Source organism: Acanthochromis polyacanthus, chromosome 19 (assembly GCF_021347895.1).
Source record: "Acanthochromis polyacanthus isolate Apoly-LR-REF ecotype Palm Island chromosome 19, KAUST_Apoly_ChrSc, whole genome shotgun sequence".
NCBI classification, from domain to species: Eukaryota; Metazoa; Chordata; class Actinopteri; family Pomacentridae; genus Acanthochromis; species Acanthochromis polyacanthus.
In genome coordinates, this window is record NC_067131.1 from 20,832,630 (window position 1) to 20,857,963 (window position 25,334).

At 43.5% G+C, this 25,334-nt stretch overlaps 2 protein-coding genes across 3 annotated transcripts in view; one reads left to right on the forward strand and one right to left on the reverse strand.

Moving 5' to 3' along the window:
* The window catches only part of uts2r2 (urotensin-2 receptor 2), an 83,546-nt gene extending 72,234 nt beyond the window's left edge, over positions 1 to 11,312 (forward strand). For both annotated transcript variants that reach the window (XM_051939234.1, XM_051939235.1), the window contains exon 10: positions 1,113 to 11,312. In XM_051939234.1, the coding sequence (XP_051795194.1) occupies positions 1,113 to 1,197 (85 nt within the window). In that variant the 3' untranslated portion in view covers positions 1,198 to 11,312. The remainder of the gene's footprint in view (positions 1 to 1,112) is intronic.
* Positions 1 to 25,334, reverse strand: part of LOC110956150 (urotensin-2 receptor) — a 43,526-nt gene that overhangs the window by 14,410 nt on the left and 3,782 nt on the right. The window lies entirely within an intron of this gene.

The following is a 25,334-nucleotide window of genomic DNA, read 5'->3' on the forward strand; positions in this document are numbered from 1 at the left end:
CTGGACTGACAGTCTGTGCTCTGGGAGGGGGAGAAGCTCACAGCAGCACCTGCTGCTTGTTGAAAACAGTAACTACAGAATGAGCTGAGTTTTCCTATCAGAGTCTCCAAAACGGCAGAAAAAGTCGCTAGATTTGTCGCTAGTCGCTTCTGACAAAAAAAGTCGCTAGGAGCTTTGAAAAGTCGCTAGGAGCTTTGAAAAGTCGCTACATTTAGCGAGAAAGTCGCTAAGTTGGCAACACTGCGATACACACCCAGAGCACCGTGCAGTGGCAGGACGAGGACAAAGACGCAGAAGTCGGAGTGGAAAAAAGTAGGAAAAAATACTTACCGTAAATACTGAGGAACTGTGGAAGAAGAGGAATTGTTCAAGCCGATTCTGGAGTGTCTGGTGGACCACGGAAAAGCGATCCTGGGAACTTTACTTGTGTTGATTAAATTTCTTTCCCCGGTGAGTGCTGTAAATGTGTGTTAGCTTCATGAGTTAGCAAGCCCTCGTGGTGTGTTAGCCACCGAGTTGAAGCGTTAGCTCACCGTGTGTTACTTTCCTGTCCTCATGGTGAGTTAGCCACTGAGTTGAAGCGTAGCTCACCGTATGTTTACTTTCATGTCCTCGCGGTGTGTTAGCCACAGAGTTAAAGCATTAGCTCACAGTGTTGCTTAATTTCTGGTGCTAAAAAGGAAAAAACCATGCTTGTGTATGTGTGTAAATGGAAAAAGGAGTATGTGTGTTTGTTACATGGTGTGAGTGAAAAGAGATCATTAAGCTCATTGTCATGGGTTATGAGACTGCTAATTTTTTTCTGTGTAGTGCAGTGCTGTGCACACAGGTACAGGATATTACATGATTGCATTATTTTATTTACTTTAATCTAATGTGGGCATTGAACTGAATGATATTATGCTCATTTACATGTGGATTGATTATCAGTCATTTCATGATTTTGGTTTCATTGTAAAGGAAAAATGGTGAAGTTAAATATGTTAACAACAGTTATCTTGTCATAAGTTAACAATGAAGTTACATTACTGGATATTGATTTATATTTGGAATTACAAACTGTACAGTTAAGAGAAATGAGTAGCTAAATTAAACCCTGTTGTGCTATACAGGCTGGGTTTTTTTGGAGACCTTGGATTTTGGACCCTGGATTCTGGATTCTCTCCCTGGATGGGAGATGGCGAGCCAACCGTGTGATCAACTAGAGCTGGAGTGACGAGTGGACCCTCTCCTCTTCACCTGCCGGTTTGCCAGTGTGGTAGGACAAAGGGAATAGAAACTCTGAACGATTAAAGGAACAATCCTTATTTTTTCCTTCCTTGGAGACAAGAGACATTTTATTTTATTTTATTTTAAAGGGTGCACCCAGGTTAAAAGACAATTTTAAACAAAACAAATTGAAAGGCCGGCCATATTTGTATAAATGTTTATTTTTCATATGTGTTAATACATTGTTGTTGCTAAACCTATCTCTGTGTGGTTGCCTCTTACTCAATCGGTGTTCCATCTCATTCTTCATCATTCCCTCTATCGAATCTAGAGTATCCTGGTCTATTGTAGCTTACCCTTCAAGTGGGTTACACAGTAAAACTTGGCGAGCCAGCCAGGAGGGAGTTGTTTAATTGATTCCCATTCATAAACAGATTAAATGGACACCTTTTGAGTAATTGAGTGCATTTGAAGAAAAAACAAACAGAACATTTTTGAGGTATTTTGGTCGTGTTGATTCAACTCATTTTCAAGTTCATTGACAGTTCAGTTAGCCTTGTTTAAAAATGGATATCATTGTGACAGAGGGTGTCAAGATCCCAAATGCTGTTTTAGTAAGTGGATTAACCAATACTGAGGTTGACAATGAGGTTTTTGACTTTCTCAAGCAATATGGGTCAATCTCCAGAATAATCAAAGTACCTACCACAGATCCTTTAATTCAAGCAATTGCAGAGTTTGAGAATGGTAGTGCCATAAGAGGCCTTGAAACCATTGGCTTACCTTACCGAAGACCATGTGTTACCAAACCTGAGGTTGTCCACCATGTGCAGAGTCTTGCTAGCGTCTACACCAGTGATGTGGGCACCATTGCGACAGACACTTACCTTGCAGGATTGAAAGACTTGGCTAAGATGAGCGGCATGGATTTTGGAGATATTCTCCGCCAGGAACTGGCTAGAATCAGTGAGTCCATTAGGACTGAGACCCCAGATGAGACCAGTGAAAACCCCAGTGAAACTGAGCCGCTCCCTACACAAAGTGATGTTCAAGCTACTGCCCCTAGTTCTGTCAGTGCCCCCACTGAGATGAGTCAGACCCCCTACAGACCCCAGACTGGCACTGAGGTAAGAGACTTTCCCTCCCCAGGAGGAGAAAGAAATCCCTTTCACTTACCTTCAGATCAACTCAGTACGCCAGAAGTGCAACGTGTTGTGGTTGAGCACATTATCAAGGGCAGTGAAATCTCATCTCACCTGCATTCTCCTTGTAAATTGAAACAGTTTTCCGGGCGACTCCCTCAGCCAACCTTTGAGGTCAACTATGAGACGTGGCGCAATGGTGTGGAGTTCTACTTGAACGACCCATCAGTTCCTGACTCCCAAGTGGTAAGGAAAATTGTTGAAAGTCTTTCCCCTCCAGCTGCAAACATGATCAAGTCTTTAGGGCCTCAAGCCTCACCAAAAGAGTATGTGACCTTACTTGATTCTGCTTACACTGCTGATGAAGATGGGGACGAGCTTTTTGCACGATTCTTGAACAACAATCAAAACGCTGGGGAGAAAGCATCAGATTACCTGCAGCGACTTCACACAGCATTAAGCTATGTCATTGCAAAAGGAGGACTTTCCGCTCATGACACAGACAAACAGCTTCTCAAGCAATTCTGTCGTGGGTGCTGGAACAGCCTTCTCATCACCAGTCTTCAGCTTGAGCAGCTCAAGAGCAAACCACCATCATTTGCAGAGCTTCTTCTCTTACTGAGAACAGAAGAAGACAAACAGGGTAACAAAGCTAGCAGAATGAAACAGCATCTTGGCCTTACCAAGCCAAAAGCCATGTCAAATGTACAAGCTGCACACATAGCCTACACAGAAGATATTAGTGCACTGCAGGAAGCAGAACAAGCTTTTTTAGCTATGACCAAAGACATCCAGAAGCAGATCGCCGAACTTCAAGTTCAGGTTGCAAAACTCAGTCTATGCAGTCCAGAGAAGCCTGGAAAAAAGAACACTACAGTAAGTACAAAACAGAAACAGAAGCCAAAAAATACCCAGCTGGAGGGACAGCTTCAGTAGATGACAGCAAGGGTGAAACCAAAGCCATGGTATTGCTTTAAATGTGGCAAGGATGGCCACATTGCCTCCATGTGCAACAACATGCCCAATCCTACCCTTGTACAGGCCAAGAAAGCAGAGCTCAGGGAGAAGCAGCGTGCTTGGGAAGCCCAGAATGGCTCACCCACCATGCCACGGTTAAACTAGAACAGGCTTCCATTGAGGGGAAAATGGAAGCCGAGCAACAACCAAGCCCCCCATCTATAGGCAAGCAAAACCCTGCAGTTTACTCCCACAGAGTCACATCAGGAAGAAGATTGCCGAAACATCTTGTAGGCAGCAAATGTACAGCCAGTGTAAATGTGGGTGGGGTGGACTGCAGTTGTTTGCTTGATACCGGGTCACAGCTCACCACGGTGGCCCAGTCCTTTTACCAGACCCATCTCTCTGATCATCCTCTCAAACCCGTCAGCGATATTCTTGAAATAGAAGGGGCAAATCCTTACCTGGGATATGTGGAGGTTGATCTCAAGTTCCCAAAAGCCTTTCTTGAGTCCGAGCCTGAAATTTCAACATTGGCTCTGATCCTCCCTGATCTCCGGTCAAATAGTGGTGTTCCGTTGATGATCGGCACCAACACTTTAGACCCTCTCTTTGACCAGTATTGTGATGAATCTTCATTTTCCTACAAGTCACCTTGCCATGGCTACAGTCAAGTGCTTCGTACACTGCAACTGAGGAGAGAACAAGCAACAAGCGGAAAGCTTGGGGTTGTGAAGCTCAGAGGGAGAGAACAGGAAGTTCTTCCAGCGAAACAAACAGTGTTGCTTGAAGGCTGTATGTGTGTCAGCTCAGTCAACACAGAGAAATACGTCCTGTTAGAGCAACCCTCCAGATCCACTTTGCCAGGCGGTGTGTTTGTTGACTGTTGTCTCATTTCATTGCCACAGAGTGTTTCCAACAAGCTGCCTGTCCTTCTTAGAAATGAAACCGAATGTGACATCATTCAACTGCATTATCGTAGACCTGACTGTTGTAGATTCTGTCATCGAGAATCGCCATGTAGTTGATGAGAAAGATCAGAAGCATGTTGTTGAGTGCTCTAGTCACCAAGCAGAGGCAGAGCCCCATAGGAAAAGCTTTGATTTCGGGCCTTCTCTTGCAGAGGAGTGGAAAGAAAGGATTACAACAAAGCTCAGTAGCTTCTCTCATGTCTTTGCCCAACACAATCTTGACTTTGGTCATGCGACCAAAATCCAGCCCCACATCAAGCTGAAGGATGAGACCCCAATTAAACAGAGACCTCGTCCAATTCATCCTCGAGATTATGAAGCAGTCAAAAAGCACCTGCAAACTCTTCTTGATGCTGGCGTAATCCGAGAATCGGAGTCTCCATTTTCATCACCGATCGTGGTGGTGAGAAAAAAGAATGGCGACGTCCGCCTGTGTGTGGATTATAGAAAACTGAACCTGCAAACGATAAAAGACTCCTACGCATTACCAAACCTGGAAGAGTCGTTCTCTGCTCTCGCAGGATCCAAGTGGTTTTCCGTGATGGATCTGAAGTCTGGGTACTATCAAATTGAGATGAATGAAAGTGACAAGCATAAAACTGCCTTCGTGTGTCCCTTTGGATTCTGGGAATTCAATCGAATGCCCCAGGGAGTCACCAATGCACCGAGCATATTCCAACGGCTCATGGAAAAGTGCATGAGTGACATTCATCTAAAGGAGGTCCTTGTTTTTCTTGACAATCTCATCGTGTTTTCAAACAAGAACATGAGACTACGCTCATCCACGTGCTCAGTCATCTCGAGGAGTACGGCTTGAAACTTTCACCAGATAAATGCAAGTTCTTTCAGACTTCGGTACGTTATTTGGGCCACATTGTTTCCAGCGATGGAGTGAAGACGGACCCTGAAAAGGTCCAAGCCTTGAAAACTTGGCCGAGACCACAGACCTTAAAGGAGCTTCAATCCTTCTTGGGCTTCTCCGGTTACTACCGGAGGTTTGTTAAGGATTATTCAAGGGTTGTCAAGCCCTTAACCAACCTTACAGCTGGATATCCACCACGTCGGAAAGGAGTCAAGGTCAACCTGAGTGATGGAAAATACTTCAGTCCAAAAGAGCCTTTTGGCGAACGTTGGGATGCTGAGTGTCAACAGGCCTTCGAAGCCATCATACACAAGCTAACATCGTCCCCTGTCCTTGGTTATTCAGATCCCAAGCTTCCTTACGTGCTCCATACGGATGCCAGCACGACAGGATTGGGAGCTGCTTTATATCAAGAGCAGGAAGGGCACCTGTGTGTGATTGCTTATGCCAGCAGAGGGCTCTCCTGCAGTGAAGCAAGATACCCAGCACACAAACTCGAGTTCTTGGCCCTTAAATGGGCCATTACAGAGAAATTTCACGACTATCTGTATGGAAACTCATTTACTGTCGTCACAGATAATAATCCCTTGACATACCTGCTTACTACAGACAAGCTTGACGCCACGAGCTACCGTTGGTTATCCGCACTCTCAACATTCACTTTTGACATCAAGTATCGAGCTGGTAAGCAGAACGTGGACGCGGATGGGTTGTCAAGGAGACACCATGGTACCTTGGAAAATGATGCACCCTTCAAATGATGAACTATTTGAGCTACAGGCCTACAATTTTGCATAGAAAGTACTTTAGTGATTATCTAATGGCATCCAAATTTAGGACTAATTTGAAAATGGTGCGGCAACCACCATCTGGGGAAACCACACCCATCACTGACCACCCTAATCTTCAAAACAATGAGAAGCAAGGAAAGTGGCTCGGTTCCACCCGAGAATCCAGGTAAATCTCAACGAACTACGAGGGGTCGACTGAACACTGAAGTGCAAGATGGTGGTTCGGGTGCTAACGGCTATTCACAGCTAGCACAGGAAGTTACTGAGAGCGTCGGCAAAATGTTAGAGGAGAAGCTGGCCACATTTATGAAAGCACTGGAGGCTTTGACATCTCGGGTGGAAGGCAACAATAAGAGACTGGATGAAGCTGAGTGTCGAGTGTCCACACTGGAGGACATGCTAGGTACCACCGAAAACAAGCTCCGGGAAGTTGAGAAGAAATTGCAAATTCTCACTGAAAAAGCAGACGACATGGAGAACAGGACGAGACGGGACAATATCAGGGTCATCGGCTTAAAGGAAGGAGTCAAGGGTGAGCAACCTGCTGCTTTCTTTCAACGCTGGCTGCCCAAAATATTGAACTTGGATACTAAGTGGGGCATAATTAAAATCGACCGGGCGCACAGAGGGCTCGGTCCTGCTCGCAACAACCGCCCCAGACCCGTCATTATCAAGCTGCACAACCCCGGCGATAAACAGGGGATCATGGCTGCATTGAGAGAGTGACGACAGATGACACGAGGGACAGAAGCTGTACATTCATCAGGATTTCTCAGCTGCGGTGAAGGAGAAATGGCGCAGCTTCAACAAGGTGTGTGAACGTCTAATTGATCTGAACATTCGTTTCGACATGCAGTTCTCCACCGTCCTAAGCCTCACGTACAACGGAGAGAAACATGCTTTCCAGTCCCCTCGAGCTGCTCAGGCATTTGTGGATGGGCTGCCGTGAACTGTGCATTAGCATTGCAGTATAATTTGTGACGAGAAGTAACCCGACAATTTTAGTTTGAATTACTGTACTGAAGTTGGGACCTAACAGTGCATGTTAAGCTTGAAAAATATCTAACTAATGTTGCCATAATGCACTTATGTGTTAGGTTAAGGCTGTAACAGATGCTAAAAGGCTAAACCCTGAATTAAGATTAGTTTGTTTAAAAAGGGGATGTCTGTCACTCTATGCTGTGGCTATAGCATCATGACTCCTGAGGGGCAAGGGGTCTGACAGAATCCTTCTTTAAATACTATCTGTGGGATTTTTGTTGTGAATTTATCTGGGTCGTGGGAGCGGGAGTCTCGTGAAGAGATTGACGTTGCTCTTCTTGGTGCTACCTACACTTTCAGCGTCATGCAACCGCTTGTAATTGTTACACAAACCTCGTCATTATGGCTGTGTTTTTCATTCTTTCTCAGACCCACTGAGGTTTTTTCCAGTGTTCAGTCCCCATTGTTTGGGGGCAGATTCTTTGTTCACAGTGCTCTGATCTGTAATGCTTACCTCTTTTCCACCATTCCACCCTGCTGAATTTATATATGTTATCATTATATATCATTATTACTACTACTTTTCTGCTCACATCCTCAAACGTAATCCGGCCTTTGCATTATTGGGTTGTCTCGTTTTCATTCAACAACCATGAGTGACATTAAGATTATTTCTTCAAACGTCAAGGGAGTCGGCCATGTGGTGAAAAGACAGAAGATTATTTCCTTACTAAAGAGAGAGAAGGCACAAATTGCCCTTCTACAAGAAACACATTTGTCAGATTTGGAGCACATAAAATTAAGGAGAGGCTGGGTGGGACAGGTGTTCTATTCATCTTTCAATTCACATAGTAGAGGAGTAGCCATTCTCATCCATAAGAAGCTACCATTTACTCTGGAGGAGGTTATTAAGGATGATGGACGACGTTATTATCTCAGGTTTCTTTTTTGGGGAGCGTATCCTTATCGGCTCTATCTATGGCCCTAACGCATTTGAGCCTTATTTCTTTTCTTGGCTGCTTGCAGCGGCATCCTTTAGCCCCCTTCACAGTATTCGGAGGAGACTTTAACTGTGTTCAGGATGCTATTGTCGACCAGTCTCCATCAAAATCTGCTTTTATATCAAAAAGCCTGCAAGGCAAAAAGAGCTAAGTCTAGATCTGGGTCTCTTTGATGTTTGGAGAATTATAAATCCAACGACAAAAGACTACACTTTCTATTCCCATCCCCACCAATCTCTATGAAGAATTGATTATTTTCTAGTATCTAGAGAGGTAGTAGATAGAGTTGAAGCATGCTCAATTGGATTTCTCGGATCATAACCCAGTATCTATGACGATATCCCCACCCTATCTCAATCCTTCCTCACTCCACTGGAGACTTAATTCCTCTCTTTTAAGTAGCCCCCCATTTTTGGTTTTCCTAGAGAAACAATGGGAACTTTTTATGGCAACAAACAGCACGCCAGATGTAAATCCCTCCCTACTATGAAAAACTGCTAAGGCGTTTATGAGGGGGTCAATTATATCTTACACATCTGTCACAGTTCAGCTGTGGTCCCCTGCCTGTCTCTCAGCTCCGTCTCCCTCTGGCTACGCGGCTCATCAGAGCATTTGCTCCAGCTGCCGAGGGACCACAGCTGGACGTGATCAGTAATCAGCAGTGTATATAGCCTGACTCTGCCCACTACTCTGTGCTGGATCATTGCCTGAGACACATCGGCATGGAACACACCTGTCTAGTTGGCTCTGTCTCCCCGCCTGTTCTGGATTTCCCCGTCTGCTCCGGACTCTCCCCCCGCTCTGTCCTGCCCAGCACCTCTGCCCCTGCCTCAGCTCCCGATCCCTGGACTGTTTAGTTTGTAAGTCTTTCTGTTAGTTCCGTAGTTTAAGCCCATATCGTGGCCTGTGTTAGTTGTGTTCTTAGTTTCATTTGAGCCTGTTCAGTTTATTCCTGTGCCTCCTGTGTGGAGTGGTTTTCATTTATTAAATCCCTATTAATCATCCACCTGTCTTAGTGCCTGCTTTTGGGTTCAGAAACGCCCCTCACCTAACAGAATGATCCAGCCAAATTTGAACCCAGCCGGCACCCCTTTGGTTTCTGTGGTGCTTGGTGCTGCTTCGTCGGCCACTGGGAGGTTGCTCGCCTCTTTCACGCTTCTGGGGGCCAAGATAACCCCTTCGGTTCATAAGGGAGTTAAGGTTGCCATTTCTAGCTTTGAGGTGCTCAGAACCGCTTGTGAGAACCTTGGGAAATCTGCAGCTGTCTCGGCAGACCCTGAGGTGTTCAGTGCCGCCACCTCATTCCTTGAGGCACTAAACATCGCCTCTGCTGCACTGGAGGGGCTCGACGCCACCTCACCCCCAGTCCTGGAGAGGCTCATTGCCGCCTCACCCAGTAGTCCCCCGCTAATCATGGAGCCACCCGTGGAAAAACCTGGTCACTGAAGGCGCGGCTCCAGGAAGCACCGTGGCTCCCCACTCCCGGCCGAGGAGAGGCCCCGTGCCGCATCACTCCCTCCAGTGGAAAGGCCCCGTGCTGCCTCACTCCCTCCAGTGGAGAGGCCCCATGCTGCCTCACTCCCTCCAGTGGAGAGGCCCCATGCTGCCTCACTCCCTCCAGTGGAGAGGCCCCGTGCCACCCCAACTCCAGACCTTGTGGGGGCCGTCGCCCCGTCTCCAGTCCTTGTGGGGGCCGCCGCCCCGTCTCCTGTCCTTGTGGGGGCCGCCGCCCCTTCTCCTGTCCTTGTGGGGGCCGCCGCCCCTTCTCCTGTCCTTGTGGGGGCCGCCGCCCCGTCTCCTGTCCTTGTGGGGGCCATCGCTCCATCTCCTGTCCTTGAAGAGGCTTAAAGCCTCCCCTGCAGCCTTGAAGAGGCTTAAAGCCTCCCCTGCAGCCTTGAAGAGGCTTAAAGCTTCGCCTGCAGCCTTGAAGAAGCTTCAAGCCTCCCCGGCGTCCTTGAAGAGGCTTCGAGCCTCCCCGGCAGCCTTGAAGAGGCGTAAAGCCTCCCTTGAATCCTTGAAGAGGTGTAAAGCCTCCCTTGATTCCTTGAAGAGGCGTAAAGCCTCCTCGGCAGCCTTGAAGAGGCGTAAAGCCTCCTCTGCATCCTTGAAGAGGCGTAAAGTCTTCTCGGCATCCTTGAAGAGGCGTAGCGCCTCCCCTCGAGCCCTGAAGAGGCGTAGCGCCTCCCCTCGAGCCCTTGAAGAGGCATAGCGCCTCCCCTCGAGCCCTGAAGAGGCGTAGCGCCTCCCCTCGAGCCCTGAAGAAGCGTAGCGCCTCCCCTCCAGTCCTGGCAAAGCTTAATGCCACCCCAACACCGAGTGGCTCCCCTGCAGTGGCCACCCCAACATGTGGTCTCCCTGCAGTAGTTGTCTCCCCAGCCCTGTTTCCAGTCCCATGTCCAGTCCTGTCCCCAGTACTGCTCTCCGAGGGGTCCCCACTCCCGGTTCCAGTTCTGCCCCCGGAAGGGTCCCCAACCACTCTTCCAGTCCGGACTCCCGCCCGGCCTCCAGAGGGGTCCCACCAGTTCCCAGTCCGGCCTCCCGCCCGGCCTCCAGAGGGGTCCCGCCACCGCATGCTCCAAAATGCAGAAGTCACGCTGGAGAGATGGCAGCTGATCGTAGAGGCAAACAGGTTGCAGAAATTATCTAGTGTTATCTTGCAATATTTGAAAACGGTATATTTGCAGCGTGACTTCTGCATTTTGGAGCATGCGCACTAGCGTTTTTGACGGTAAGAGCATGCGCAGTAGCGTCCTACACGTCCCAGAGTCCTACAAGTCCCAGCCTCCTCCGCGGTTCTGGAGAGCGAGACCGCGCGGTTTTTGTTTTTGATTTTTCTGAAATGCGGAAGTTGGAGAGAGAACCATATCACGCTGGAGAGATGGCAGCTGATCGTAGAGGCAAACAGATTGCAGAAATTATCTAGTGTTATCTTGCAATATTTGAAAACGGTATATTTGTTTTACTGTAAAGCACTTTGTGCAATTCAAGGGCACACACACACCAGAAGTAGGTGGCTGCCTGATTCTGGGATTCCGCCATTGTATTTCAATGGGAAACGAGCGGATTCCTCCTCCTGCAACTTTTACCTTTGGCAGGATGAGGAGTGCACTCGTTTCCTATTGAAATGCACTGGCGGAATCCCAGAATCAGGCAGCCACTTACCTCTGGTGTGTGTGTGCCCTAAAGAGATAGTTCACCAGTTTACTTGAAATGTTAAGGATTGCAAAGTGTGTATTTAAAAGAGCTTGTATTTTATTTTTCTATTTTATACGATCACAGACTGTTGTTATTTGAAGATGTTTGTCAAGTTTACTTGAAATTTTATGGATTGTATTTGTTTAAAGTGTGTATTTAAAAGAGCTTGCATTGTTTGGGACCAATAAAACTGACACTTTGTATATCTTTGCTTCTGTGTCATTTATAAATGCTTTATAAAGCATAGATAGTCCTCACTTTAGATGGGCTCACGGAATATACTTAACTAATGAGTAGTAACCGCATTAATAAGTTATTCATTGAGTATGAATATGTTTGTAAATCATATACTAACACAGTTGCTAACCCTTTATAAAGTATTAACAACTGAGGTTATCAATGAGCAACAAAACATTTTTAACCAGATTTATTAAGTGCTTAGTAATGCATAATAAATGCCATACAGATCATGAATTCATGATTAATTAAGCACGTATAACTAATTAGTTACAAATGATGAGTTAACGATGAATTAAGCACTTTACTAATGTTTAACTAATAATAATGTGTGACGAACAGGGCCGTCCGTCACGTATGTTTGCACCTTGCACACGACACTTTATATATTCACTTAGCGTTTTAATGCACCCAACACTTTGAGAAAGCTAATTGGTAAATAATTTGTATACGATTGTCGGTTTTAAATATTTTATTAACCAAACATTTTTATTGAGGTTGCCCGCGGGTCCGGTCCGGTGGCGTCACCTCGGGTGATGGCGGCGGCCGGGTCTGCGGAGGCAACATAACAAGTGAGATTGGAATGTACAATATTGTGAGATAGTTTTAAATTGGTTGTTCTTAGTGTGGTGTGCATGCGGTGAATGTATTGAGTGTCGTGGAGGGGTGTGTGTGTGAGTGGTCTGTGCAGTTAACCTACCATTTCCTCTTGTGTCCAGGTGCGTCTGGCCAAAAGAGTCCCCAGGGAGCCAGACGCCCAAAAGACTGTTCCAGGCTGAACCAAGGGGAGGGATACGGAAGGGGTGGCTGCAATAGTTTTAACTTTATATTTTGTTGTTGGATTAAGTTTGGTGGTTTTAGTTGGGTTAGTTTGCATTAGTTATTTTTTGTTTACTTTATTCTGGGTTATGGTTTATGTTGGAGAGTTTTTAACTTAGGTTTAATAGCTAAGGTTAACACAATCTACCTGCAGAGTTTTTATTGGTTTATTCCTGTTGAGCAGACCAGTATTAGAGGAGGCTTTTTCCCTCATTTGGGGTGTTCTGCTGCTGGAGAAGCCACTGCTCCTGACCTCCAACGCACCTTAAGGCACTTGCACTTTGATTACTTTGTATTTTTGCACATTTGGAAAATAAAGAGGAAAAAAGAGAAAAGAAGTCGACCACTCAAATGCTGCCTCCGCCTGCCTTTGTACCGCTGTTCTTCCACCGCTCGAGTTGCTTGATCACAAATGTGTTAGTTGAACATTTAAAACTGTCTTTACTAATGCTTTGTAATGCATTACTAATGGTGAATTCATGATGAGTTCATGAGGATTTAAGGATTAACTAACGCTTAAATTATGCTGCACCAATGCTTAACTAATGCTTAATAGTGTATAGTTATTATAAAGTGTTACCATGGGGGAATTCTGAATAGGCCGATTACCAAGGAAGAGGTACTGGAGGCAATTCACAGTCTTCAAAGTGGGAAAGCACCAGGGCCAGATGGCTACGGCCCGGAGTATTATAAGAAAATGAGTAGAGTTGTGGTGGGTACTGATATGTTTTTGGACTCCTTCAGAAATGGATGTCTCCCTCCCTCTCTAAATTTAGTGAATATCTCTTTAATCCTGAAGAAAAATAAACCTCCAGATGAATGTGGCTCTTATAGGCCGGTCAGTCTTATAAACGTGGATAGCAAGATACTTTCTAAAGTGCTGCCCAGAAGATTGGAAAATTATTTACCTTTGCTCTTAAATGATGATCAGACAGGCTTTATTATGGCTAAGTTATCAAGCTCTAATGTGAGAAGGCTTATTAATGTAGCACAGTATCCCTCGGAGACGCAACACCGGGCACTAGCTATATGGTACCTGGTCAACTCACTCTCCGGACAACTCACTCCCTGGTCAACTCACTCCCCGGTCAGGGTTAGGGCTAGGTTTAGGGTTAGGGTATTTCAGCTTTCAGTGTAAAAGGATATCATCCATGGATTTCAGCTAGTTATAGGTAAGTAACCTAAGCATATGGGGAGTGACTTTCTAAGGAGTGAGTTGACCGGGGAGTGAGTTGTCCAGTATCCAGCTATATCATTGGACGTGGAAAAGGCGTTCGACAGAGTGGAGTGGAGGTTTATGTGGGATGTTTTGGGCAGATTTGGATTAGGCTAAGAGTTTATAAATTGGATAAAACTTATTTATCATTCACCAGAAGCCTGTGTCTTAACTAATGGCATGCGTTCGTCTCCCTTTCCGCTCGGTAGAGGGACAAGACAGGGCTGCCTGTTCTCTCCCCTCCTTTTTGCCCTCACTCTGGAGCCACTAGTGGAACGCATCAGGAATAGTCAGGAAATATACGGCATTACTTTAGGCAAGATCACTCATAAGATAGAATTATATGCTGATGACGTTTTACTCTTTCTTTCAAGGCCCGAGGTATCAGTCCCGGCCACTCTGTCAATTATGAATTCATTTGGCTCCATATCTGGCTATAAAGTAAATTACACAAAATCTGAAGCCATGCCTCTGAGAAACTATAGTAACACAGACTCAGACACAAATTTCCCATTTAGATGGGCCACTTCAGGCTTTGTTTATCTTGGTATTACAGTGTCTCCTAGGGTTGAGGACATGAGGAGACTTAATTTTGTGCCTATAATCAGAGCAGTTAAGAATGACCTTGAGAGGTGGCATGACCTCCCCCTCTCCTGGATGGGCAGAATCAGTCACATAAAGATGAACATACTCCCCAGGTTGCTTGATCCTATGCAGATGTTACCTTTATGGATATCAAAGAAGGTTATTTTAGATCTAGAAAAGGCCGTTTCACGATTTATCTGGCACAATTAAAAACCCAGAATAAAAATTAAAACATTACAACTGCCAGTAGAACGAGGGGGCTTAGCCCTACCCAATTTAAGATTTTATAATTGGACCTGCCACACCAGAATAGTCTGGGACTGGCTCCAGTCTCATTTAAAATCTGAAGCGGGTATAGATGAATGGTCTTCCTCTCCCTATTCCCTGCTGAGCAAACTGACTAATTACAGGAAGAGGAGGTCCCCACACATTAAACGTAATCCTATCATTTACAACACTATCAAAGTCTGGCGAGATCTTACAAGGTATTTTGGGGAAAACAATTCACCTTTTGCAAACACCTGTGACCAGAAATGAGGAATTTGCCCCAGGAATTAATAGTAATGTGTTTGATAGCTGGCATGGGAAGGGCATCAGGCTCATTTGGGATGTATATCAGGGTAATACGCTGATGTCCTTTCAACAACTTCAACAAAAGTACAACATTGCATCTGAACATTTTTTTGGGTATCTTCAACTCCGTAGTTTTATTCTGTCAAATGTGAAAAATATCCACACAGCCACCCCCGCTCCCAGTGATATAGACTTATTTGTACTGAACTGAAAAGACACAAGACATTTTCTTTCTCATTCTTATACATTGCTTTACTCCTTGGATCCACAAAATATAAGGAAGGTGATCCAGAAGTGGGAACGAGATCTTGATCGGCAATTTATTGAAGATGACTGGCATGAAGCAATAATCTCTGCCAAAACCACATTTATTTGCAATCGAATGAGAGAAACTCAATTTAAAATACTCCATAGATCTCACATAACACCATTCATTCTTAACAAGATGGATTATCGGGTCTCTCCTCTTTGTATCAAATGTAAAATGTCTGTTGGGACACACATTCACTGCTTTTGGGAGTGTCATCTGATTGTAAGGTTTTGGAGTAATGTTGCCCAGGAGTTGAGTAAAATTTTCTCACTTAAAATCACAAGGGATCCTTGCCTCTTCATATTAAACTTGCCTTCAAAAACACTATCTTTGAGTAGAACAGATTTCAAACTGTGCAACAAACTTTTCAGGGTTTATACACCAATCTTGAAGTTAAATTTACTACCATTTAATACCTTTTTTTACTACCTTCAGATTTTTTTTACAACCATCAAGACACCGAGTTGCAAGTATTAATCAGAAACCTTTTTTGATATGCACGCAGATTTTGACATACAACACTTACATCATGCTTACCACTATCCAAGGAGACCTAGTTATTTAGCTACAGGGTATTAGTTACAGTAACTGGTGCAATGTCAGGTGGGGTGCCTTGCTTCAGAGGCGCTTAAGCAATGGAATGGTATTGAATTTAAACTTACGTACAACCTTTTCAAGATTGACTCCCAACCATTAGGCAACAGCTACTAATACTATAAAAGAAGAGATTTAGACAAAATATTGCACATTTATTTCCTGTCCCCATGGAAGACTCCACTAGCCCATTAAGAACATGTTTAACAACCACACAAACCAGTAAAAACAAACTGAGACAAGGATTGAACAATCAACTAGGTTTAAATGACCAACAAATTTGCACGCAAATTTTCACAAAACACTTAATCAAAAAGAGAGCAGGATGACAAAATAAAAAATCTTGTGCCAAGTGCCTTAACCTTTCATAAAATAGAGAGAGAGAGAGAGAGAGAGGGACAAAATCAAAGTCTTACGGCAAGTGCATCAGCTGCACAGCCTTGTCCTCGTTAGTTTAGTCCATTTACACCAATTCCTCCTTCTTCTCTTTGTATCTTCTCCTCAGAGAATTTGATTTTGTGATTAGTTCAGCCATTGCAATTTTGTCCAATCACCGCAACTTTCCTGCAATTTTGGCCCGCCTCCCGTGAGTTCCACCAATTATAGCAGCTCCCAGCGCAAACGTAATGCACGTATGTCACCGAATTCACTTCCTGTTTATGGTTTGAAGATGCAGACATGTGCGATACTAATGTCTCTCATTTACCAATAAAAATTACTGCTGAAGACCGTGATAAACAATTAATTCACTGATGTTCTTCACCAAAGCGGAGCTTTTACAACCGTGCAATATTGTGGTGGAATACAAAAAAAGAAAAAAAAAATCATCGATTGATACACACTCACAAAACATATTAGAATGGCTGAAATGAGCGGACAACAGACCAGACAAATCACCATGATGGAAACTGTTGCATCTAGATCCATTAGAGCACTGAAAGAATGAGGTAAATTAGATTAATTATTCCACCAAATAGTGGAGAGAAATGTCCATGTCATCCGGAGGGTCGACCACCGCCTGAGCGGGACGCTACCACAGGCAACGCGCTCCGTGGTCGGACAACTGGGGCAGACGGGGCGTCTCGGTCTCGCCGCTGAGAGCCACGGCGGACTTATGTGACGATCAGCGTGTGGGAATAATTTCCTTGTTACCCACATCATTCAAAACGGACTCGGGGATTTGAATGAAGTTTTCAGGGTCGGTCAGAAATGACACAAGGACCAAGTGATTAGACTTCGGCAGTGATACGGCTTAAAGTTTGAATCCACGTATAGGTTGTGGGAGAGCAATCTGCGGACAGATGAGCGCTATTCCGCGATCCCGCAGGCCGCGGTCGCTCTCGGAAGTCGAAGTGGCATCATCCAGGGAGATGTCAAGTTAGCATTGCAGCAGCTAAGTCAGCTATGTACTCTAACGACTCTCTAACGACCAATGAATGCATTGCTATGACGTTGACATGAGCGACTGACGAACGTTCCGGTATAAAGTTTTGCAAGCAAGATATGTTTTATTTTATTTATGTTTATTTTTTGATCAAAATGAAACAGCTCATTGTCTAAAAGAAAAAAATAATACCTCGTTTTTAAAAAATAATACTTTTTGCCCAAATTTAAAACCTTTTAAGGCCATTAAATTTTGCGTTTTTGATTTATCACTTTTTAATACTTTTTAAAACCCCGCGGAAACCCTGCTTTTGTTTCTGGCAACGAAATGTATTTTAAAGCAGTGGATAAGGGACAAACCTCCAACTGTCACGCAATGGGTACCTGGAGACATATAAAGTCTTACACTTAGAAAGACTTATAGCACGAATGAAAGGGGATGATAATTTGTTTGAGGGAACATGGTCACCCTTTCTGAGGTATTTACCCTTGTCTTTACGTGACATGGTGAATAAGGGGAGATATGCTTTGGACTGGAATACTTCCACTGGATGATTTATGTGATCATATTTGTCATTGCCAGACTTTAAATCTCCCTTTCATTGCTCATTGCTTTTGTTCTGATCTTTTACGATGATCTGTGTATTTTTTTATATATAATTATTCCTATTTATTTATGTACTTATTCATATAGTTTTTATTATTTTATTTTATTTTATTTTTGTGATATTGCTGGCCTCATTCAATCTATTTTAGTACTCTAAGTAGTAGGGAGTATTGCTTATTGTATATATTTAATTTACTTACTCTTTATCAACATTCACTCTGTTATCACTTCGCCTACTTTTAATTTCTACTTTTACTTTAAGTACACAAAATAAGAGGAGGCACAGTATATGCATAAGGTGACTGAAGCAAAAGTTGGGGAGGCGATGAGACTCCCCCCTCGTATTTTAAGGTTTAGATTGCAACTGCTTCGCTTCACGTACAAAATCGAACACGTCCCAGGAAAGAACGTAATCACGGCAGATACACTGTCTAGGGCGCCCATCGAAGCCCCACCCACAATGCAGGACAAGCAGTTGGAAGATGATGTGTGCGTGTCAGTCAACCAGATTCTGCAACAATTGCCAGCATCAGAAAGCAAGCTTGCACAAATTAGACAGGCACAGGAAATGGACAATACATGCAGGAGACTGAAAGAGTTGGTTCATACAGGGTAGCCTACCAGTAGGAAAGCTCTCTCACCTGAACTTCAACCATATTGGCAGTACCACCAAGATGTGTCCATTGCAGATGGAGTGTTGATGAAAAGTGAAAGACTTGTTATTCCAATCAACATGCAGGAGGAAATGCTCAACAGAGTACATGACGGTCACCAGGGCATGACAAAGTGTCTTTCCAGAGCACAACAATCCATATGGTGGCCTGGTTTGACCAAACAAATCAAACTCAAAGTTGACAACTGCATAGTTTGTTCACAGGAGGTTCACAATGCGCCAGAGCATCTCATGAGGACGCAACTCCCTAATAGGCCATGGCAGCGGGTTGCAGCAGATCTCTTCCAGTGGAATCGTGCGATGTACCTGTTAGTGATAGACTATTTTTCTTGCTACATTGAAGTTCCAAACCTTATCTCTACAACTGCAGTCCCAGTGATCAACAAAATGAAAGTCATTTTAGCACGCCATGGGGTCTCTGAACCTCTTGTCACAGATAATGGCCCCCAGTTTTCAGCAGCCGAGTTTGCAGCCTTTGCAAAAGACTATGATTTCAACCATATGACCACAAGTCCCCATTATCCTCAAAGTAATGGGGAAGCAGAAAGGGCTGTAAGACAGTCAAATCTCTCCTGAAGAAGGGGGAGGATCCACACAAGGCTCTCATGGCATACAGAGCCACACCCTTGGCACAGGGCTCATCACCTACACAGTTGCTGATGGGTCGTAATATCAGGACACCTTACCCGTCAGTGAGAAGAAACTTTAGCCAAGGTGGCCAAATCTTCAACGGTTCCGGGGTAAAAGACCAGGATCTGAAGCACAAACAAGCTTCCTGGTTCAACAAGAGACACAAAGCTCAGACAAAACAAGAGCTCAAATGAGGACAAACCTGTAATCTGACCGTGCAATGATTGTCAGCATTCAACATCTGACCAATCAGATGATGGAGAGCAGAGGGCGAGATTTCAACATGTCGAAAAGAAATTATGAATCCAGAGCGACCAAGAGAAGAAAAAAAGGCAAAACACGAGGAAACTCGTGCTTCTCTTGAAGGTGGGTATGTTGTTGAAATAAACATCAGTCTCTGTCTAGACTGGAGAATTTTTTTCTTCCAGCAGCCCTAATTAACATTAACTGAATGCCTTGTTAACGCCCTATGCATCACCTCTGTTGAAAAAGAGTTATAAAAGAAAAGACCAGTTGTTGATGGTCGTATATAAGCTATAAACTTTAGCCAATATATTGGCTATAGTTTTATATCAGTTTATGCTGTTAAGAAGTTTTTGACTATGAATAAGGAGATAAATGTCACCTCGTTGGTTAATTTAATTCACAGTCAATTTTTGAGGAGACATTAGAGAGAAACTGAAATGATAGTGTAACTGATGACAGACGGATCCTGAATTATGTTCTTTTTGGACTGTAGTCTGTGCATAATAACAATACGACAACAATAATGATAATAAAAATATAATAATAGATAGATAGATAGATAGATAGATAGCAATATGAGTAGTTTTTGTTTCATATTAGTAGAAGTAGCAGTAGAACTACCAAGCCAGTACTAATAGTAGTAGTGGTAGTAGTAGTTATTTGTATTATAGTCTACAATAATAGATAGTAGTAACAGCCGTAGTTTATATCATGATGATGATTATTATTATTATTAGTAGTAGTTGTTGTTGTTGTTTTTGTATGATTCACATTAATTGCTTTTGAATCTTTTAGAGGCTAGTATTTACATTAATTCATCATGAAATTATCATTAAGACCAAAACATATCTTAATCTGCTTGTATGGATTTGTCTCGATTTCTTATCATAACAGGGTCAATGCTGAAATTTATCAGCACATCACCAGGGCCATCAAGCAGCAGCAACATCTCTGCAGATGCAGCAGCACCCAGCACATCACCAGGGCCATCAAGCAGCATCTTTACACATATAGGTGCTACTCCAAGTGCACAACCAGTTGATCCTGCTCTTTGGCCAGCAAAGTTATCAGATGCTGAACGGGTTGAATTTGTGCAGCGAGGGTCTTTTAAGGTTGTGTCAAATTTTCCCTTTCCCTAAGACAGATGGAAGAAGTTTTCATAGTAGCCTGTTCTACCGGTCACTTGCAAATGGAAACAAGGTAACAAGAAGTTGGCTTGTGTATTCAAAGCACAACAACTCTGTGGTTTTTTTTTGCTTGCAACTTTTCAGTGCTCAAGACATAAAACTGACTACCAAGGGCCTTAGTGATTGGTCTAATATCAATGCTGCTCTCAAGAGTCATGACAACAACCAAGAACACACAAAGTCAATGCTTAAACGGAAGGAACTTGAGCTTCATCTGAGGAAGGGCCAGACAATTGACCATCAGGAACTAACTTTACTAGAGGCAGAGAGGGAACAGCTGGCGAAATGTCCTCACACGCCTTATTGGTATACACTGTCACTTGCCTCAAGAAATCTTGCTTTCAGGGGCTCTTCAGAACACCTTTATGAGCCAAATAATGGCAGCTTCTTGAAGAAGTTGAGCTCTTAGCAAAGTTTGATCCAGTGATGGAAAATCACCTGGCCAGAATAAAAGATGAGAGCACCCGCACTCAGTATCTTGGCCAGAGAATACAAAATGAACTGATACAGATAATTGCTGACAGAGCCCAGCAAACCATTGTCTCCTGTGTGCAAGAGGCAAAATACTATTCAGTTATCCTTGACTGCAACCCAGATGCAAGTCACAAGGAACAGATGTCAGTCGTACTGCGCAGTGTGTCATTGAAACCCAAGCCAGAATTTAAAGAATACTTCTTAGGATATGTGGTTGTTGAGGAAACTACTGGCCTTAGCCTATCAAATGTCATCCTGGATAGACCTGAAGAGCTGCAGATTCCATTTGAATATTGCAGAGGACAGGCCTACGACAATGGGGCTAACATGAAAGGTAAGATCCAAGGTGTACAAGCAAGACTGCTAAAAAAAAAACCCAAGAGCCCTGTTTGTCCCTTGTGGTGCACATACCATGAATCTTGTAATAGCAGATTCAGCAAAGTCCTCCAAGGATGCTGTGGGTTATTTCGGCTATGTGCAGAAGCTGTTTACGTTTTTCTCAGGAGCCACACAGCGATGGAACATCTTGACTAAGCATGTCAATGTGACACTGAAGTCCTAGAGTGATGTTAGATGGGAGAGCAGACTTCAGAGTATCGCAGCTGTCAGACATCAAGCCAAGAAATCCAGGATGCTCTCCTTGAGGTTAGGGAAACTGTGAGTGACCCAGCTGCTAAAGTAGAGGCTTCAGGCTCTGGCAGAAGAAGTGGCATCCTACAGGTTTTTGATCTGCTCAGTTGTGTGGTTTGACATTCTGACCACCATAAACCAGGTGAATAAGCTGCTTCAGTCAAGTTCAATGGAACTTGGCATTGCTGTCAAACTTATTGAAAGTGCAAAAACTTCTCTTTCCGTGTACAGACTGTCTGGGTTTGCTGATGCCCAGCATCTGCCAAGGAACTCTGCGAGACCCTTATCACAGAGCCAGAACTTAGAGTGAAGAGGCTGAGGAGTACTAAAAGGCAGTTTGGCCTATGAGGCTGCAGATGAGCCCCATGAGTGATGCTCTTAAAAAGCTTGAAGTCACATTTTTCAACACTGTTGTGGACTCTGCTGTCACACACTGCAAGAAAGATTTGAGACATTTAGTTAGGTTAAGGAGAATTTTGGTGTTGCTGTTTGACTTCAGCCAGCATAAAAGGATGCCCAAGGACACCTTGCAGAAACGCTGCATCGGGGTAGAGAAGACACTGACTGCAGCGGGGGAGTCTGATATTTGATGGCGCAGAGATGGCCCAGGAGATCATGAACTCACGGAGCTGCCACACAAACAACTGCTCTGGAGATGTTGTCTTTTCTCCATGAAAATAATTTAGAGGAACTGTATCCAAATCTCGTGGATTGCCCTCCGCATAGCAATAACTCTCCTGGTTACAGTTGCCTCTGCAGAGCGAAGCTTTCAAACTCAAGCTCATCAAAACATACCTCTGCTCATCGATGGCACAAGAACGCTTAAGTGGCTTGGCTATCATAGGCATAAACACAGAAATGGCACAGCAGTTGTCATATGATGACCTCATTGATGACTTTGCATTGAAAAAAAAGCAGACGTGTGCATCTGTAAAAAGGCACACGTGCCTGTTTAGTTGTGCTATTTGTTGATGGCTATTTTTTATTCAGATTAGTTTATTTATTTAATTAGTTCGAAGTTTTTTTATTTAATATTTATTTCAGGTTGAAGTTTTTATTTGATATTTATCTATTTCAGGTTGAAGTTTGTTTTTATTTAATATTTATTTCAGGTTGAAGTTTTTTTAAATATTTATTATTTCAGTTGTTGAGTTTTTTTATTTTGACATGACACTGCAGAAAGGAGGACATTGAGGAAGTTCTGTGACCAAATATGGTTATAGGAAGCGCAATGAAGAATGACTTCACCAATGTGCCTTGAATTGTGCCTTGAATGTGCCCTTGACCAGGCCTTGACAATGTGTAATAGGAAGAAGGTTGTGTCTTAACCTATGAGTTAATCAACTGGGCTACTTACGAGTTAGAATTGTGTGTAGAAATGTGTATGTGCTAAGCTGAAGTTGAGCTAGGGTATAAAACCCAGAGTCAGAGACACTGATTCGGAGTTCTCCCCCAGAGGGGGGAGATTGCTACTCGCCGGAGCTGCAAAGGGGAACTTGGCCGGAGTTCTGAAGATTCTTCACTGCATCTATGGCCCTAGAGACGGGAAGACAACGCAGGACTTAGGCTCCAGAGATCACTGAGAACATCGTTGGAGGCAAAGTCTTTTTCTGACTTTGTTCAACAAGCGAGGACCACACTCTGCCAGACGGAGAGTCCTGAGAGGTCTGCAGTTATCCAAAGAGATGAAGAGAAGACAGCACCTTACGACATCCAGAGAGGTAGAAGGAGGAGACAGCAGAGGGCTGCTCCCCTCCCCGGGGCTGGAGGACCCAGCGACCCACCACAGCCTGGAGAGTGAGACAAGCTGAGACGCCCGCACTTGTGTTCCAGCTGCTGCTACAAAAGATAACTGCCAGACCAACGATTGGCTTTGGGACCTCTCCACTCCCCCTGCCTAGGAGGAACACCCTCCGCCCACAAAGAAGACTTACTTACCGAGTCTGCTGGTCTACGGAGGAGTTCAACTAGACACAGGTCAAGACGGGGCGTGGCAGCTAAGGCCTGGCTGTCTGTCCTCTCTCTCCTAAATTTACTAATTAGAGAAGATTCTTAGGTACGCTCAGCTTAGTTTAGTTTAGTTTAGAAAATAATCAGAAATAATTAAATTGCTTAATCATGAATTAATCCTGTGCCCCTGCTAATAATTGCTTAATAAAACGCTATATTGCATTTAAAGAGAAGTCTAATGAAATTATTATGATTCACCTATTCTGCATAGTGGTAAAACGTTAAGTGATTGAGTGCATTAAATCTAATGGTCTAAAGGTTACTTAATCCAACTAGTTACTTTAAACATTACCCTGAGGTTAGTTTTCCAAACCTCTAAACTAACCTAGGAATATCACCAAGTGCAACAGTTATAAGAGTTAACAAACGTGATCAATAATCAATTCTACTACTTAGGAGGGCTGCTTAGTGAGAAAGTATTTATTGAAGTAGAGGGTAAGACGTTTGGAAGAAGACAGTTAGGACCTAGGCGAGTATTCCTCCACACCAGCTTAATTATTCTACTGAATCCTGTTAGGTAAATTCTAATAGGCAGATAGAATCTGACCCTTTAACCCTTTAAGCTTCAGTCAATTCCAGCCGTTTTCATTTCAAAAAATCGCTAATATTCTATTTTTAAATAAAAAAAATGACGAAAAATACAGGGAAATTGGACGCACATCGCGAGGTGCATTTCCTTGAAAACGACCATTCGTGGATTTTATACCGACTTCAGGACATGTTTTGGACAAAATAGTTTACTGGCTTGTGTTGTCTGTATGTAAAGGTTGGATTATGGCCGTTTTTTGTGGAATCTTTTTTCTGTGTGTAATAATGAACCCGGAAATGTGAGTCGCGCTGTGTGCGTTGAAGCCGTGTATAGAGAACGGATGGATGAATATTTGTTTTTGTTGGACAAATGTGTTTTCTCACCCGCTGTGGTAATCACATCTGAAAGTGGTTTATACCGGCGGATTCATGAGAATCTAAGCTTTCCATCAGCGTATAGTGTTTGTATAATCGTGTTTGCAGCCGTCGGACATTCTTGAAATTCTATGCAAATTAGTAAGGGTACCGCCGGCGGTACACCTACGACGCACTGAAGCGTTAAAGGGTTAAACGGAGAGCTGGTCCTGAATTAACCTGAGGAAAGGGTTAAGGAAGGCTATACTGACTGACAATATTTATCTATTTCAGGTTGAAGTTTGTTTTTATTTATATTTATCTATTTCAGTTGAAGTTTGTTTTTATTTATATTTATTTTAGGTTGAAGTGTTTAATTTAATATTTATTTATTTCAGTTGAAGTTTTTATTTTATTTGACTCAAACTATAGTATCTATACTTGAAGTACATTTTCTATTATTAATAAAGGTTGTCAAGTTAATTGGCATGCAGTTAATTGGGACGGGGAGAGGTTTGTGTGTGTGTGTGTGTGTGTGTGTGTGTGTGTGTGTGTGGTGTGTGTGTGTGTGTGTGTTTGTCTTTGGGGGGGAGGGGCTCCAAATAACATTTCGTTTAGGGCCCCAATTTGGTCAGGGGTGCACTGATAGGAACTAATATGATGTGATATGTCAGGGGGGACACATTAAGATGACGGACTCTGGTGTAAGGTATGAACTGAGTGATCAGTGTTAATAAAAGTTTGAGTTCTACCACTGCCTCCCGACTTACTGGTCCTATCGTGTGAGGTCACACATAACAGTACAGAAACTAACCAGAATCAGAGAGAACTGAAATTATTAACCAATCAACAGCAAGCAGTTTTGATATATGATTAATTATATGCGGAAAATGGCAGAAATTGGAGGTCACTGATTGTGAGTCCTACCAAAAAATTTAAGATGCTTGAATATATTCGTCTTAGCTTCAGGGAATGTGATGAATAATTATTGCCATTTTCATGCACAAGAAAGCAACTAAACAATTATTTAATAAAATAGCTGTCCGATGTTTTGATGATGATTAAAACAATGTCAGATTATTGCATTCCAGTTCTTCTGTGATTGAATGATATAATAATGGTCCTATTAATTACATTAAAAAAACAAACATTAACACACTCTGACACAA